The sequence below is a fragment of the Andrena cerasifolii genome, chromosome 12, assembly GCF_050908995.1.
Source record: "Andrena cerasifolii isolate SP2316 chromosome 12, iyAndCera1_principal, whole genome shotgun sequence".
NCBI classification, from domain to species: domain Eukaryota; kingdom Metazoa; phylum Arthropoda; class Insecta; order Hymenoptera; family Andrenidae; genus Andrena; species Andrena cerasifolii.
The window spans coordinates 5,453,907-5,467,355 of NC_135129.1; the positions used below are offsets into that span (position 1 = coordinate 5,453,907).

The following is a 13,449-nucleotide window of genomic DNA, read 5'->3' on the forward strand; positions in this document are numbered from 1 at the left end:
ACGTGTTCGAACTTCGAATAATACCCGGCTCCTGTCCGCACTCAAAGTGCCAGTCATTCAATATTTTGATACAAGTTTGTACGTGTTGTCGTCGTTAATGTTATATTAGATTAATTTTATAAACAATGGGAGCGGTACGCGTAGTCAACGATGACGGCCAATTCTACGGGGAAATGGCTAGTGCGGGAACAAAGTTAGTCGTGGTAGATTTCACGGCAACATGGTGAGTTCCACGGGGTTATAATAGATCGCAGAATTTTACAACTTAAATTCCAGACAATTTCCTTCGCTAAAGATAGGCTCGTATAAATCGTCTTTTTATTGCAAATATATCGATAATTTTCTATCCGAGTTTCGAGTAAACAGAATTGACAGCCAATCAATTGACATCGCTTACAAATGTGTCTCAATATTATTATTATTGTAATCTACAGGTGTGGTCCTTGCCAGAGAATTGCACCAGTATTTGAGCAACTATCTGTTAAATATCCGAACGCCGTATTTCTTAAAGTCGATGTAGACAAGTGCGCGGGAACTGCAGTTGCGCAAGGTGTTAGCGCGATGCCTACATTTATATTCTATCGTAATCAAATAAAGTTGGGCTTATGTCAGGGCGCCGATCCAGGTGGATTAGAGTCGATGATTCAACAGTTCTATGGGAATGGAGATTCGGAAGACACTGAGAGTCCAGTGACTGGACATGTACGAACTAGCGATAATGTTTATTATCATATATTTGGAATGATATTTCTGGCCGCTGTTTTGTACTACTGGAATAAGTACCAATAAGAAAGTTGTGGTAACTTTCTTTCAGTGGACGTTCAAGTTACTATAATAGATTCGTTAGAAAGAAAATGAAAAAGCTATCGATCAAACCGAGCAAGATAATTGCATGTGTTCACGATTTTATACCTCCTTGTAAATATTGTATTCTACAAATATGAGTTCCAAGATATTTCTCTGTAACATGTACACGTCAGCGTGAAAGTTGTATTGCATTTACATGCCTTCGTTTTAAATAAAAACTCATATTTATACGCATTTCCCCTGGATGTTTTTACCCAACTTTGTTGCATACGAAACTCTAAAGCTTTTTACCATCTCTTGTGCGCATTTCGGAGGATTTTTCAAGTATACCTTTTGCAGATGGACTTGACTACGTTTATTACCAAGTCACAGTGCGAATGTTTAAACGAATCCGATGAGCATAACTTTGTACAATGTTTAACCGCCGACGAGGGGTATCTAGAAAGTGACTGCGACGAACAGTTAATATTATCAATTGCATTTTTACAAGCAGTCAAAGTTCACTCTCTGAAACTGAAAGCTCCTAAAGACAGCGGACCAAAAGATATCAGATTGTACATCAATCAGCCTAGAACAATCGATTTCGACATGGCGGATTCTAACACGAGCATCCAAGATCTGACGTAAGATTTCCTTCGTAAGCGCGTCGGCGTGATTTGTTTCAACCGTTCTTTAATAATATTGTTACGTTAATGCGCAGGTTATCAGCGAAGGATATCGAGGAGGGCAATCTGATTCCGTTGCGCTATGTAAAGTTTCAAAACGTGCAGAATCTACAGATGTTTGTGAAGAGCAATCAAAGTGGTAGCGAAACAACGAGAATCGACTATTTGGCAGTATTCGGCTCGCCAATCTCAACTACGAACATGGGAGAGTTCAAGAGAGTGCATGGTAAAAAGGGAGAGAGCCATTAACATTCAATTCCTCGCATATAATGAATTGTACAAGAAATGTGTTATGTCAAATAAAGTTTCCATTGTCATCATATTTTTCAAGAAGAACACTATAAATAAAGTTTGGTTTAATCATTTTTGTTTTTGAGTTATACTAAGTGCGGCGAGAAACACGGCACAAACACGCGGACAGGGTAGTTTTCCGTTAAAAAATAAATCGAAATTGTGGAATAAATATCTTCATTGCAAAGCTTCGTTTTTCACAGAAAGGATTTTGAAATTTCATTAAGTACACGGAGGAAAACAATGTATTCTACAATTTCGATTTATTTTTTAACCAGGGAGAAGCCTATGCCCACTTATACCACTTTAGTGTGCATACAGGATCTGTGATAATAATGGCATCGTATTAAATTAAGACATACATTTATTAGTTTTTGCATTTATATAGATTTTCTATAGGACCCTACAATTTTCTTTTAAATACACCGAAGGAAATGCAACGAAATTGATTAATTACCCATTATTAGCAAAGATCTTGTAATATAGATTATGGGAGACAAATAACAATGTGTACGAATGTTTTCGTAAATATTTATTCGATATACAAAGTGTTCATTTTAGAAAAAATTTATAAAGCGACAAGTTGAAGAGAATAAAAACTGTTCTACTCGTAACAAATAAATAAAGAAATTAAATACAATTACGTATGCGTCAGCGAATTTTTTAAATTACCCTCACGATTTTCCACAACCTGGCATTAATAAAACTAGGAAGTAATACAATTTCATTATATCTTAAATAAAAACGTTTAATCTTGCTTGCCATCATTATGTATAAAATTCCAAGTAAAATCATTCTATTACAAACATCATCGATACACTACTTTCAGTCCATTCAACATTTATGGGGATGTTTTGTGAATTCGCCAAATCCCACCGCAACGACAAGCTCTAGCCCATCTTTGATCCCACGCTCTAATTGCGGCTGTTCTCGTCATGTTCTGAACCTGAGCTTTACCCCCACATCTGAAATTTTTAATTGCGCATCGTTTTATAGTAATACTACGAGTACACCCGAAAGGAACAGACGTACAAACAAATTTATTACGTTCAGTACCTTGTACATTGCTTAACCAGAAGCGGTTGTTTCCCAAGATACAAATGTCTAATACCATCTACAATTTGGCCACTATGCATACAACCTTCGACCGAATTAAGCTCGGGTACAAACAACAATTGTTCCGATTCTGTACCATACTCCAACTGCAAGGAAATTCCATCAAGGATTACATTATTATGCTGCACGTAAAATCGAAATTTATAAGTCTATGGACGGGATATTCGCGGCTTTACCTGCAACGGAAAACTTTGATAAAATAGCATGGGGGTGGCTACAGCTGTTATGTTACTACCCTGATGTAACTGAGGTATCATAATTTGATTTGGTAACAGGCAACAGTCATCTGGAAGAAAGTAGCGATTGTCGCGTGTTTAATTACTGGCATGTATCGAGTTATGTTAAACAAGCGTGAGGTTTCCTTATTTTAATGTATGGCTTATGATAGCACTGCGAAGAAGATGGTGGATTAATCGTATGACTGAAAATTGTAATATTTTATCGAGCTCGGGGAAATCCGTAATTATATTTCGAATATTACAACTTCTGCGTTAGCGTTTCTGTTTTCTCTAGCCTGAGAATTCTCTCGTAGCAGAAGTATCGGCTTCTCGTTAATTAAACCCGCCGATAATTCGTCAACTGGTCGAGGATCGGGACTGATCTCCAAGAACACTTCTGTTTTCGTGCTCTTTGGACTGTCCACGTTTGCAATGAAATAAGTTGCTTCATCTTCCACGCTCGGTATTGGAATTTCCACTGATTCGCTCTTCTTCGCGGTCGGAGTGGAATCACTCGGGAGGAAATGCTCCCCTTCCGATCCTTCAGGATTTTTATTCGATTTCGCTTCTTCGGCTTTTTCTGCCTCTCTTATGAGATCGATGAAAAATAATTCTCTAGGCGAGAGCGGCTTATTTGGAGACTGAACATCCACTTCGTCATCCGGGGTGACTGTGACCAATTTTAAATAGGCCTGCATGGATTCCCTGCGACTTCTAGGAACGTCGCCTCCCGATTTTGGCGCCTCTTCACCTTCTTTCTCTGTGTCAACATCCTCTTCCAAATTCATGGTGTCACTACGTTTATCTTTCCCCGAAATATGCCCATGTATCACAAGAGGTGGAAGATCTATGTGCCGTTTAGGTTTGCTTCGTTGTGCTTCGTCAGAAGCATCGGTATCTCTTTTATCGCGAACAACATTCGTCTTACTTTCATCGGATGTCAATTCGTTTGGTGGCTTCTCTTCTATTATGCCTGGTAGCCCTAAACTCCGTGGACGATCGCGTTTCGTGGTAATCAAAGATGATGGTACAATGGAGATGCCGGTGCCGTACGTTTGGAAATTATGATCCTTTTCCAAGGAATCCATGCGTTTACAGATTAGAAGCAAGCACAGCATAACGAAGACCCAAATCAGAAACGCGATGAACCAGTAAAATGACAACCAAACAACGGCCCACTTGTCTGTTTTTTGTGCATTATGCGCTTGGAATTCACTGATCAATAGGGGACCTAATATAATCCAGTAAACCAAAAAGAAGCTACACGATAGCACACAGAATATCGCGAGTTTGTACGGTTTGGAATACCAGCAGCGCGTTTTCAATTTACTTTTCTGGCGCAGAAGGCTGTCACCGTTCAAGGTCAACGGCTCCTTCTGCTTCGCGGCAAGCTTCTGGCTCATTTTCCCGATAAAACACGAAATTTAGAACAATAATATTTCCACAAACGTGTCACCAGTGGTTCAACATTTCGCGTGCAATCTACAGCATGCATATAACAGTACTGAATGAAAAATAAAACTGTAATCCCCTCTTAGCGAGGAAGTGGTGCTCTATCTTACTTCCTCCTAACCAACGTACTTATTACGATAAAACTCGAGCGACTGCTCCCGAGTTTTAACCGCGAAATGATTCTAATGTTGCTGTTAATTTTAATATAAGCAACGTTGCAGCAACGAACGACGTATAGCAAGGAAAATACTCACCAATGAGGCCGTCATCCACCTGCTGCGCTTGGGTATCCCCGTTAGGTTGAACCAATTTTGATAATAAACGAAACAACAGGGCCAATACATCGAGATTATCGGCACTGCGAAGAAATACCGGTAAACACGATGGACGCAATAGACCCCATATGCGTATAATCACCAGCAATTCCCTCAGTGTATTTAAGGCCTTGTGGTCCTTTAGGAGCTCGTACTGTATTATTGAAACGTAAAAAGGGAACATGAACGCAGGGTGGTTATGGTTATTGGTAGGCTGATTAATATACTTGGATGCTATTAATGATACTGACACCACCAGATTTCATTTGCAGCCGTTGTTCTGGTAGACGGGCCAAAAGGTTCAGAGCTAGATCCGCGACCCATTGAATTAATTGTTGCAACGATTGCAGCGTGCTTGGTTCGACGGTGAACTCTTTTGGATCAAGGTGTAAAAGTACCTAAGGATCGAACCATGATTACCCATTACGATGGAACATATGTTTTTGGGGATTGTATTGGGAAGGAGTCAGCATCACTTGTACCTTATCAACGTCAGTAATTGCATCATTTATCACTGTTGCTAAGCTCTCTGCTGGTCCCTTATCGTGAGAAATCAAATCTGACGGGCGTAATAACGATTTGAACGCCGTCGCCACCGAATGTATCATAAGTAATGACGACAGATCTGCCGCCTTACTTTGCCCCGATACTAACATCCTAAAAGGAGAATTTTACCAATCACGCTGTGGCTAAGTAGATACTAAACCCACGATCAGGGGCGGATTTGGGTATAGACTAAGTAGGCTACAGCCTAGGGCGGCAAATTTTCAGAAGCAACAAATTTTGGGAGCGGACAATTTTGGAGAGCCACACATTTTGGGGAACCACAAATTTGGGGAGCGATAAATTTTGGAGGGGAGGCGGCAAATTTGGGGAGTAGACAATTTTGGAGAGCCACACATTTTGGGGAACCACAAATTTGGGGAGCGACGAATTTTGGGGGGGAGGAGGAAAATTTTGGGAGGCATCAAATTTTGTGGAGCGGCAAATTTTGAGCGAAAGAAATTGAAAACGGTTCGAGAGGCTTGAGACAACTTCGAAAACAATTACTTTTTTCCAGTTACGAATTCGCAATGACTCACACGTAAGTTTCCATATTGTTTAATTTTTAAATTGTCTCGACTCGTCTAAATTAAAATATTTGACGATATTTCGCGGAAAGGGCGGCAGACGCTTGTTAGGCTAGTAGCGTCAAATCTTCAAATCCGCCCCTGCCCGCGATGGGCTTGATACTCGACGATTCCAATAATTAAAACCGGATTTCTATTTAAAGGGTAGAGAAAGAACCTGTATAACGATGTTTTGATGCAAAGAAATTGAATGTAGTGATACTGCTGTATTGGTTGCAGTTGCCTGTTGAAGGATACATCCAATCTTTCGCATAACGGTTCAAGCATCGAAGACCTCAAACACAAAAGTATATCCAACCAATCTAATCCTGTTACCAGGCAATATTCTAAGAGTGTACAAGCGTAAGTTAACGTCATCGATGGTCCTGCAACGAAAAATTATAAGTCCATGTTCCTCCCCGATGAGCAATTTCCCTTTAAATTTTTTTTAGAAGAATTACCTCCATCAGGTAGTAATTTGTACAAATACAAATTTCCTCGCGTATCACATGCTAAAAGAACACAGCCCAACCAGGACAGATCTATACTTGCTATAGATACCGAACTTTTAAAATACTTATTATTCGGTTCATCGGATCGCCACGCCATATTCAAAGAGGAAAAGGCTATTTCTTTCAGGCAATCGCGACTTAAACAATGAACCGATGAATCCGCCAAAGCTACTACAACGTAACTCGGGGGAGGCAATGTGGTGACTATAGACAATTTCGTAGTTGCTATCGCTGTTATTGGCGATTGGCAACGGTACTGCGATTGATATTGCCATACCTGTAAACACGTGTATAGATATGTATTAACTATCTGTCCAGACCTAACTCTTCACGATTCGTTCAATTCAGACACCTACCACTACGGTCTTAAATTGCTCCAATGTCTTGGGCTGAAACAATTTATGGACGGGTTGCGGTTTTTCCCGCAATTCCCATACTTCTACAATACCCCCGTTTTCACTATTAACCGCAATAACCAGGGAGTCTGCATCTTCCCGAACTACGAACTTCAAGTGTGTCACACTTGTATCTGAAAAGACAACTCTTTTATCGTGATGTATCAAAGCGATGAACAGTATCGGTAAATGAATTTCGCTTTACATGCATTATCCTTGGGAGCACCGTCCTGCAGGAAAAAGCTCGGAAGTGCTTGCGAAGTAATAGTGCATTTATCATCATTTTTGCGCACTAATACTCTGTAACATCTAATTGGTAAACAAATATTCCCACTGCTTACAGCTACCAAAATGTGGCCATCTAAAAGTTTATAAAATTCCCTGTTAACCCCGCTTGCTGTTACTTCTACTGTATACAGTAAGTGTGCCGCATACTTTTCCCGTAACATAAGTCAACAGCAGTTATTCTATGCCTAGTACTTCCTAGGCTTTCTGTCGATGAGCACACAGGATTTTGGAAATCCTTCGTGATCATAACAGCGCCAACCATGCCCGTTGTTGATACTACCAATACCCCCTCAGCTGCCCTGCCCCCAAATTGCCTTACGGAGGGAGCAAAGGGTAAATGATTGAATTTCTCGCTATAGTGAATGCTGTCCTTTTTCTCAGTTACCAGCCCGGTCTGGAATTATAATATTTCGTAAACTAAGAATGCTGGAACTGGCATTAAATAATTAAATGGCTCGTAAATATTAACTGCAGATACCTTCTTCCCATTGTGAAACCAAGCTGCGCCTAATATGTGTTCACCAACGAAACAAGTGGAGCCAATTAACACCCAATCGTTAAGAACATGGTCTTTAAACATCCACAATTGTACGTTTCCGGCGGAATCAGCAACAACTAATTTATCACCCGGCAAATCCCACTCAATCGCGGTAATGGTATTTTTGTTTGACAACACCCTGGTGATATATAATAACGTCAATGAACATCGTGAATCAGGTGAAACGGCGTAAATGCAGTGTTTAAGAACATTTCATACTTATGCGTGTGCCAAGGCATATTTAAGTCGCAAACGTAAACATGAGATCCCCATGTTTTCCCGCTGTTATCGTCTAATTCTGTGGTTGTAGTAAATGCTGCTATATTACGACTAGATAACGAGCATAACGACTGTCCCTCGTATAGGCTGAAAGTTTGGTCAGCACATAAGTTTTAAAAGATTTTATAAAAATATATGTAGAAAGTATGTGATTGCAATTAAATAAGCTCTGATCGTATTTAAAATCTATAGAAGTTCATTTTGTAGTTATGTGAAGATATTATACCAATGTTTCCCAACCTTTTTTGAGTCGCGATCCCCTTTTATAATGTTCAAATAACTTGCGACCCCTCCCCCATATAAGGTAAGGTAAATTTAATAAGGTGAAGAAAACATGTTAAAAATAGGTATTTCAGAATATAATTCTAACTTAATCATATTAAAAAGAAAAAGCCAAAAAACCGTGGCGACCCCCAGAAAACACTTCACGATCCCCCGTTAGGAATCACTGCATTATACATATAAATAGCGTTCATAAGTATCCGGAAATCCAAGTAGGTAGGTACTTAAGTGTTTTTAAAAAAATTACGTAAAAAGTTGAACTTTCTTTGGTAAGTTTATCATATTGTAGTTACTTATATAAACATATAAATGATATCAATAAAATGGCTAGAACTTATATGAAACGAGAACGGATATAAGTTTCGAGGACACTCGAAAGAAGTGACTTTTAAGGGAGGGGATCTGGTGTAATCGGCAGAAATCGATGTTCTTTTTTGCGAATTCTTTGTAAGGAAACTATACATGCAATCTTTTTAAAACTTTCAGGCTATATTATCATGTTTTTCAAGAAGTGAACAATCATTTTTTGATTTTAAAATAACGCGATAATTCCAAATGGCGCAAGTGTTTCCCCCCTTAAGTAACTTTAATTCGCGTCTGTTCTTCTTGCGAGTTATTTATCGCTTAAACCTTTTATCTATAATTATATTTTAAGATGAGAACGTTTACTTTACTCAAATTAGGATTTAACAGGCGAAACGATCGAAACCATCAGTTCTAAATGAAAAACTACCGATAAGAGAACGTGCCGCGATTAAAGCGTTCGCGAAATAAAAGTAGTTAATTGGACAAATCCCAGCTGAGATAACAATTTCTCAATCTACGATGCGCAGCACGGTTGCGAAACATTTTGCGAACACGAACAATTTTTTTTAGGAAATAGAAATACATAGAAATATTTAGCGAAAGTAAATAATTAAAAAGGGTAAAACACTATTGGTATACGAACAGTAAGAAAAGGAAAGACTAGAATAAGCAAGAGAATATTCAAGTTCAACAACTGTTTCGTAAATAAGTAATCCCAAGGCTGAAATGTTTGGATGGAAAAATTACTTCTAATCTGTACTGCATCCACAAATAAATGTGGGGGTGATTCAATGATAGTGTGATATTACTTTTGGGGTGAGCAGTATTTGAACACAGTAAAAGAGTATGCTACCCTGTTGGAAAGAAGACTTATTGGCAATAACTTCTATTTCTATGCTATACAATTATTAACCAAGAATAAAGCAATGGCTTTGAGGATCATGCAATCTCAAATGAACTGAAAATTTTGAAATAGACAGAAAATATGAATTCAAATATTTCATTTTGTACGATAATGGAACAAAGTTATGTTATAGTAACATTAATACACTATTTGCTTAAACTTCCTACGCATCCTGATACTTATGAATGGTAGTGCATGTGTACATATTATATTAACGTATATTATATTAAAATATATTTTAAAATTACAGATACAAGGTCTAATAATTGTTAAATCAACAATCATGAGTGGTCACAGAATAAATATTGAATGAATAATAGTAGCCAAGCAATTTTGCTTGGTTTTCTGTAAAAATGTAACGGATATTTATTTAATATATGAGAATGCGTACTATAATACAAAACTGACAACTCAACTATATAAGACGCAAGGAGTTAATATCTCTTACTAAGACTTTTCTGTTCCTTTGCAAAAATTCTACTATTTAATTAAACTAATACTTATAGTTTTGCAATACTCCGTATACATTAATGCCAGATATATCTATATAAATGTTAGCATTATACAAAGAAAGATTAGATTATTATTAAACTAGGTTAGTTATATTAGAAAAGAATGTATGAATGACAATTAAGAATAATTAAACATACCTTTCTTGGTTCGTAAAAGGTTTTGACGTAGCTTTCCTGTTTACTGTGTACAGTAAATCCATGTTTTTTGAGGTTGGGTTGCGTTACAATTAAAACAAACACTAAGATCTCGAGTGTATGCACTCCGATATCTTTTGCCTACTGTACTCATGCATTTCGATGCATAGGAATACGGTGTATAAATTATAAATAGGGATAAAACGCGTAATAAAATTATACCGGGAAAACCGCACGCAACACACGCTTACGCGCACATCGCAGCGTCAGCACTGCGTCATGTGATAAAATGTGTGTTTGTGAAATGTGAGCCTATGCGAATATGCATTCTTCGTTCTGATTCAGGTCATTTGCAATTATGAGGCTTTTCCCATTACTTTTAGTTATCCAATACATGAACGGGCATTGAACGATCGAAACTGCACCCCGATCGCGACGGATACAAACGGTACACTGAACCCGTCCACCGACTTATGCAAGTGTTATAATGCATTTTAACCTCGCTCCGTTCTGTTTTCAACAGCATACCTGCTTTTATCCCCTAAACATGGCTGTATTAATAAATCGTATTTCCACCGTTCTCTCCCTTTTTATTTCGATCTCCCACACTTACTTGTGCCACAATAAAAATATTCAGTATTGCTTAATGCCTTCTTATGTTCTTAATTTACTCATTCTCTATTCATGTGCATCATGATGTGCATACACCACAATATTGCTGCTGCTTCAACATAACATTCAAGAAGAGATATATGAATGAAAATGCATGCCTTACATGCCGGTATTAAAAATAGGAATAATAGATTTCTTGAGGCTTTTCTTTTATCTATAATTAATATCGTTTGTTCACCCTGTATACTATGATTCTTATGTTACCCAAAGACATAGCTTGCAGGGTGACAAATCGTTTATTACTTAATCATTTCTTTTGCTTTTATAAAAGTAAATGAGGTATGGCAATAATTGTCCACGCTCCGTTATAAACTTTTCTTATATATTTGTAATTGAATGAGAATGCTATAAAAACTAGACGAATGAAAATCATTTTCTGTGAATACTTGTGCCTGCTGTATGTATCAGAATTTCTGGGATATATGTAAAGCAATGAGTCTGGCTGCCAATGCATGTTTTATAGCGAGACGCGAGAGGAATTTAATATGGTTCGTTACGTAGAAAATGGATGGGGATCAAGGAAGGGAAAGTGCTTCTAAAACAAGTGGAAATGCACATAATAAATCACCGAAACAATTGGGGCTAACTACAAGAGTCGCGCTTGAAACGTTACAACGTGATATTAAGAGAGTTTCGCACGACTATGAGGAAATGTGCAAAAGAAATAAGTAATTCTATTATTTATCTCTTACTCCTGTATCGAGGAAGAGGAGATTCCGTAAATACTGTATATAATATACCTATTACCTACAGAAACTATAAAGCCTGGCTAAAGGATACTTTACATCATCGTAGTCAATACACAACTCTTTGTTGGACTTCAGCGATCGCACTTTTGATCAATGCCATTATTCTCGTCATTGCATCCTTCACAATCAACGATACGTGGTACGAACTAAACAGATTAAGTACTTGTATCACGCCATAATAATGTTGTACAAATACATCACTGCTTATAATATACGCTACATGCTACATTTTGTAATTAAAATTAGGAGATAAATACATTCGTTCGCAGTAACTATAAGAAACACGAAGACTTTGACTCAAATTCAATGCGATAAACTATTCTTGCATTATAGGTACCCTACACTGCCTTACGAAGGACTGACAGTTTGTTGTTTAGTGGTGTTAAATTTTATTTTAGTTGTATCTGATAATAAATTACGACACAAAGAAATTCCCAATAGAGTACGGATTATTCTTGACCAGATAGAAGGTATATAAATCTTTAAACAGAATGAAACTCCGCTGTACCTTGAAACTTTCTCATGAAATATTATCTTGCGTGTTTCAGTTGCTAAAAGTACTTGCCAATGGAACCCAGAAAACTACCCGCACTTGTGCAGCCCACTGTCTCCTTGTTTAACTCTACAATGGACTTATCGCGATGGTTGCATCGTGAATCTACCATGGGCATTATTGGTTGCTGGAGACATAATTGTAATGAAACCTGGACAACAATCTCCTGGATATAGTATCCCTTACGATGTAAGTTAAACGAACCAGTAGGTAAATAGGCTTTCGATAAGTAATTCAATGATAAATTGAATGATTTCAGGATGCAGATGCACCGGTGTTACACGCAAGAGAAGTATACAGTCCGCAGGTTCATAGTACAAGTGAGATCTTTTCGACGCCGCAGGCACGGGCACCGTTGAAAAACAAGATCTACAAGCTCCAAGAAACCCCCTACTTAATGAATCTTAGAATGGCTCTTGAGCAAGCTCTCGACAGACCCGTCACGTATCATAATCGCAAACGACACCTTCTAATGATTTGCTGTATCGAGCAACTAGCTTTTCCGGTCCTTTTAATAATCGTGTTAGTTGTAAATTTGTTTCGATACTTGTATTTGTCGGAATACTTCGGTGTCGGTTACTGGAACGAAATGTTCCTGTTACAACCGATTGCTGTTAGCATTCCTTTACTTCCATTAGTATTTCCAGTCTGTTGGATATTTCTGAATTGCTTTGGGATGGCACGCTTCAAAGCGTTATTCAAGCTTTACCAATCGTCAAAGAAGCTTCAGGTTAATATACGTTTGAGACAGAAAGGCTTACAGAACGATAGGATACTTTATAAGAAACTATCGTTTTAGTTCGTGGATCCATTCGAAGACACGGATATCTCCGGCCCCACTTATCCAGACGTAGTATATAATTGGATGGAACTGAAAGAATACTTTTTCGACATTCTGTTCGGTAAAGAACACATGATGTCCAGGTCCGCGAGTATTCTGCACGTTCTGGGATCAGTCACGGTAGTTGCAACAGTGGATAACTTAATTGTCGTGCAGCGTAACAGACTAACTAGCAATGAATGCGATTTACAGGCATTATGTTGCGTGGATAAGAAGGGACTTCTTTCGTGGCCTAATCCAACAGCGGAAAAAGTATTTTTCCTACGCAATGCCAGTACTCTATCCCCGTCGTCGAGGTAAAGATCGCCTTTCAAAAGGCAGCGCTACTAGATTCGGGAGATATTAATCGAAACCTAATCATCTTACAGTACCGGTAGTTTAGACAGAACCTCTGAACCGCAATGCCAAACGCAAGCCGAAGATCCCAAACAGTATTTGAATAAAACATCTTATGTACATCATGGTAATATAAAACGAAGAAGTTGAGTAGATTCGTCGGAAACATCATCTT

General features: G+C 38.2%; 4 protein-coding genes across 11 annotated transcripts in view; 2 read left to right on the forward strand and 2 right to left on the reverse strand.

Moving 5' to 3' along the window:
* Window positions 1-2,403, forward strand: Txl (Thioredoxin-like). Its single transcript, XM_076824515.1, has 4 exons — window positions 1-223; window positions 435-702; window positions 1,147-1,430; window positions 1,508-2,403. Exons 1-4 carry the CDS (start codon window positions 126-128, stop codon window positions 1,719-1,721), a joined length of 864 nt encoding a protein of 287 aa, XP_076680630.1. The 5' UTR covers window positions 1-125; the 3' UTR covers window positions 1,722-2,403.
* LOC143375433 (mediator of RNA polymerase II transcription subunit 16-like) overlaps window positions 2,275-13,449 on the reverse strand; it is a 27,182-nt gene continuing 16,007 nt past the window's right edge. For 2 of the 3 annotated variants that reach the window (XM_076824513.1, XM_076824511.1), the window contains 13 exons: window positions 7,925-8,071; window positions 7,646-7,844; window positions 7,315-7,561; window positions 7,085-7,240; window positions 6,841-7,013; window positions 6,434-6,761; window positions 6,151-6,358; window positions 5,346-5,520; window positions 5,115-5,261; window positions 4,804-5,017; window positions 3,056-3,165; window positions 2,820-2,965; window positions 2,275-2,728 (listed from right to left, as the gene is read on the reverse strand). In XM_076824513.1, the coding sequence (XP_076680628.1) occupies window positions 2,605-2,728; window positions 2,820-2,965; window positions 3,056-3,165; window positions 4,804-5,017; window positions 5,115-5,261; window positions 5,346-5,520; window positions 6,151-6,358; window positions 6,434-6,761; window positions 6,841-7,013; window positions 7,085-7,240; window positions 7,315-7,561; window positions 7,646-7,844; window positions 7,925-8,071 (2,374 nt within the window). In that variant the 3' untranslated portion in view covers window positions 2,275-2,604. Of the gene's footprint in view, window positions 2,729-2,819; window positions 2,966-3,055; window positions 3,166-4,803; window positions 5,018-5,114; window positions 5,262-5,345; window positions 5,521-6,150; window positions 6,359-6,433; window positions 6,762-6,840; window positions 7,014-7,084; window positions 7,241-7,314; window positions 7,562-7,645; window positions 7,845-7,924; window positions 8,072-10,126; window positions 10,270-13,449 lie in introns of those variants that run through there. The other variant, XM_076824512.1, reaches the window with a different exon arrangement.
* On the reverse strand, window positions 3,172-4,793 carry LOC143375434 (uncharacterized). The gene has a single exon (XM_076824514.1). The coding sequence runs from the start codon at window positions 4,498-4,500 to the stop codon at window positions 3,343-3,345; it is 1,158 nt and encodes a 385-aa protein (XP_076680629.1). The 5' UTR covers window positions 4,501-4,793; the 3' UTR covers window positions 3,172-3,342.
* L(2)k05819 (transmembrane protein 94-like protein l(2)k05819) overlaps window positions 10,458-13,449 on the forward strand; it is an 11,151-nt gene continuing 8,159 nt past the window's right edge. For all 6 annotated transcript variants that reach the window (XM_076824501.1, XM_076824502.1, XM_076824505.1 and 3 more), the window contains exons 1-9: window positions 10,458-10,598; window positions 11,297-11,463; window positions 11,549-11,683; window positions 11,878-12,014; window positions 12,093-12,286; window positions 12,357-12,827; window positions 12,897-13,058; window positions 13,131-13,234; window positions 13,307-13,401. In XM_076824501.1, coding sequence (XP_076680616.1) covers window positions 11,300-11,463; window positions 11,549-11,683; window positions 11,878-12,014; window positions 12,093-12,286; window positions 12,357-12,827; window positions 12,897-13,058; window positions 13,131-13,234; window positions 13,307-13,401 — 1,462 coding nt within the window. In that variant the 5' untranslated portion in view covers window positions 10,458-10,598; window positions 11,297-11,299. The remainder of the gene's footprint in view (window positions 10,599-11,296; window positions 11,464-11,548; window positions 11,684-11,877; window positions 12,015-12,092; window positions 12,287-12,356; window positions 12,828-12,896; window positions 13,059-13,130; window positions 13,235-13,306; window positions 13,402-13,449) is intronic.

Coding starts and splice junctions, on each gene's coding strand:
- Txl (XM_076824515.1), top strand. CDS start 126: ATGGGAGCGGTACGCGTAGTCAACGATGACGGCCAATTCTACGGGGAA. Junction 703..1,146: donor AGAGTCCAGTGACTGGACAT/GTACGAACTAGC, acceptor TACCTTTTGCAG/ATGGACTTGACTACGTTTAT. Junction 1,431..1,507: donor ACGAGCATCCAAGATCTGAC/GTAAGATTTCCT, acceptor GTTAATGCGCAG/GTTATCAGCGAAGGATATCG.
- LOC143375434 (XM_076824514.1), bottom strand. CDS start 4,500: ATGAGCCAGAAGCTTGCCGCGAAGCAGAAGGAGCCGTTGACCTTGAAC.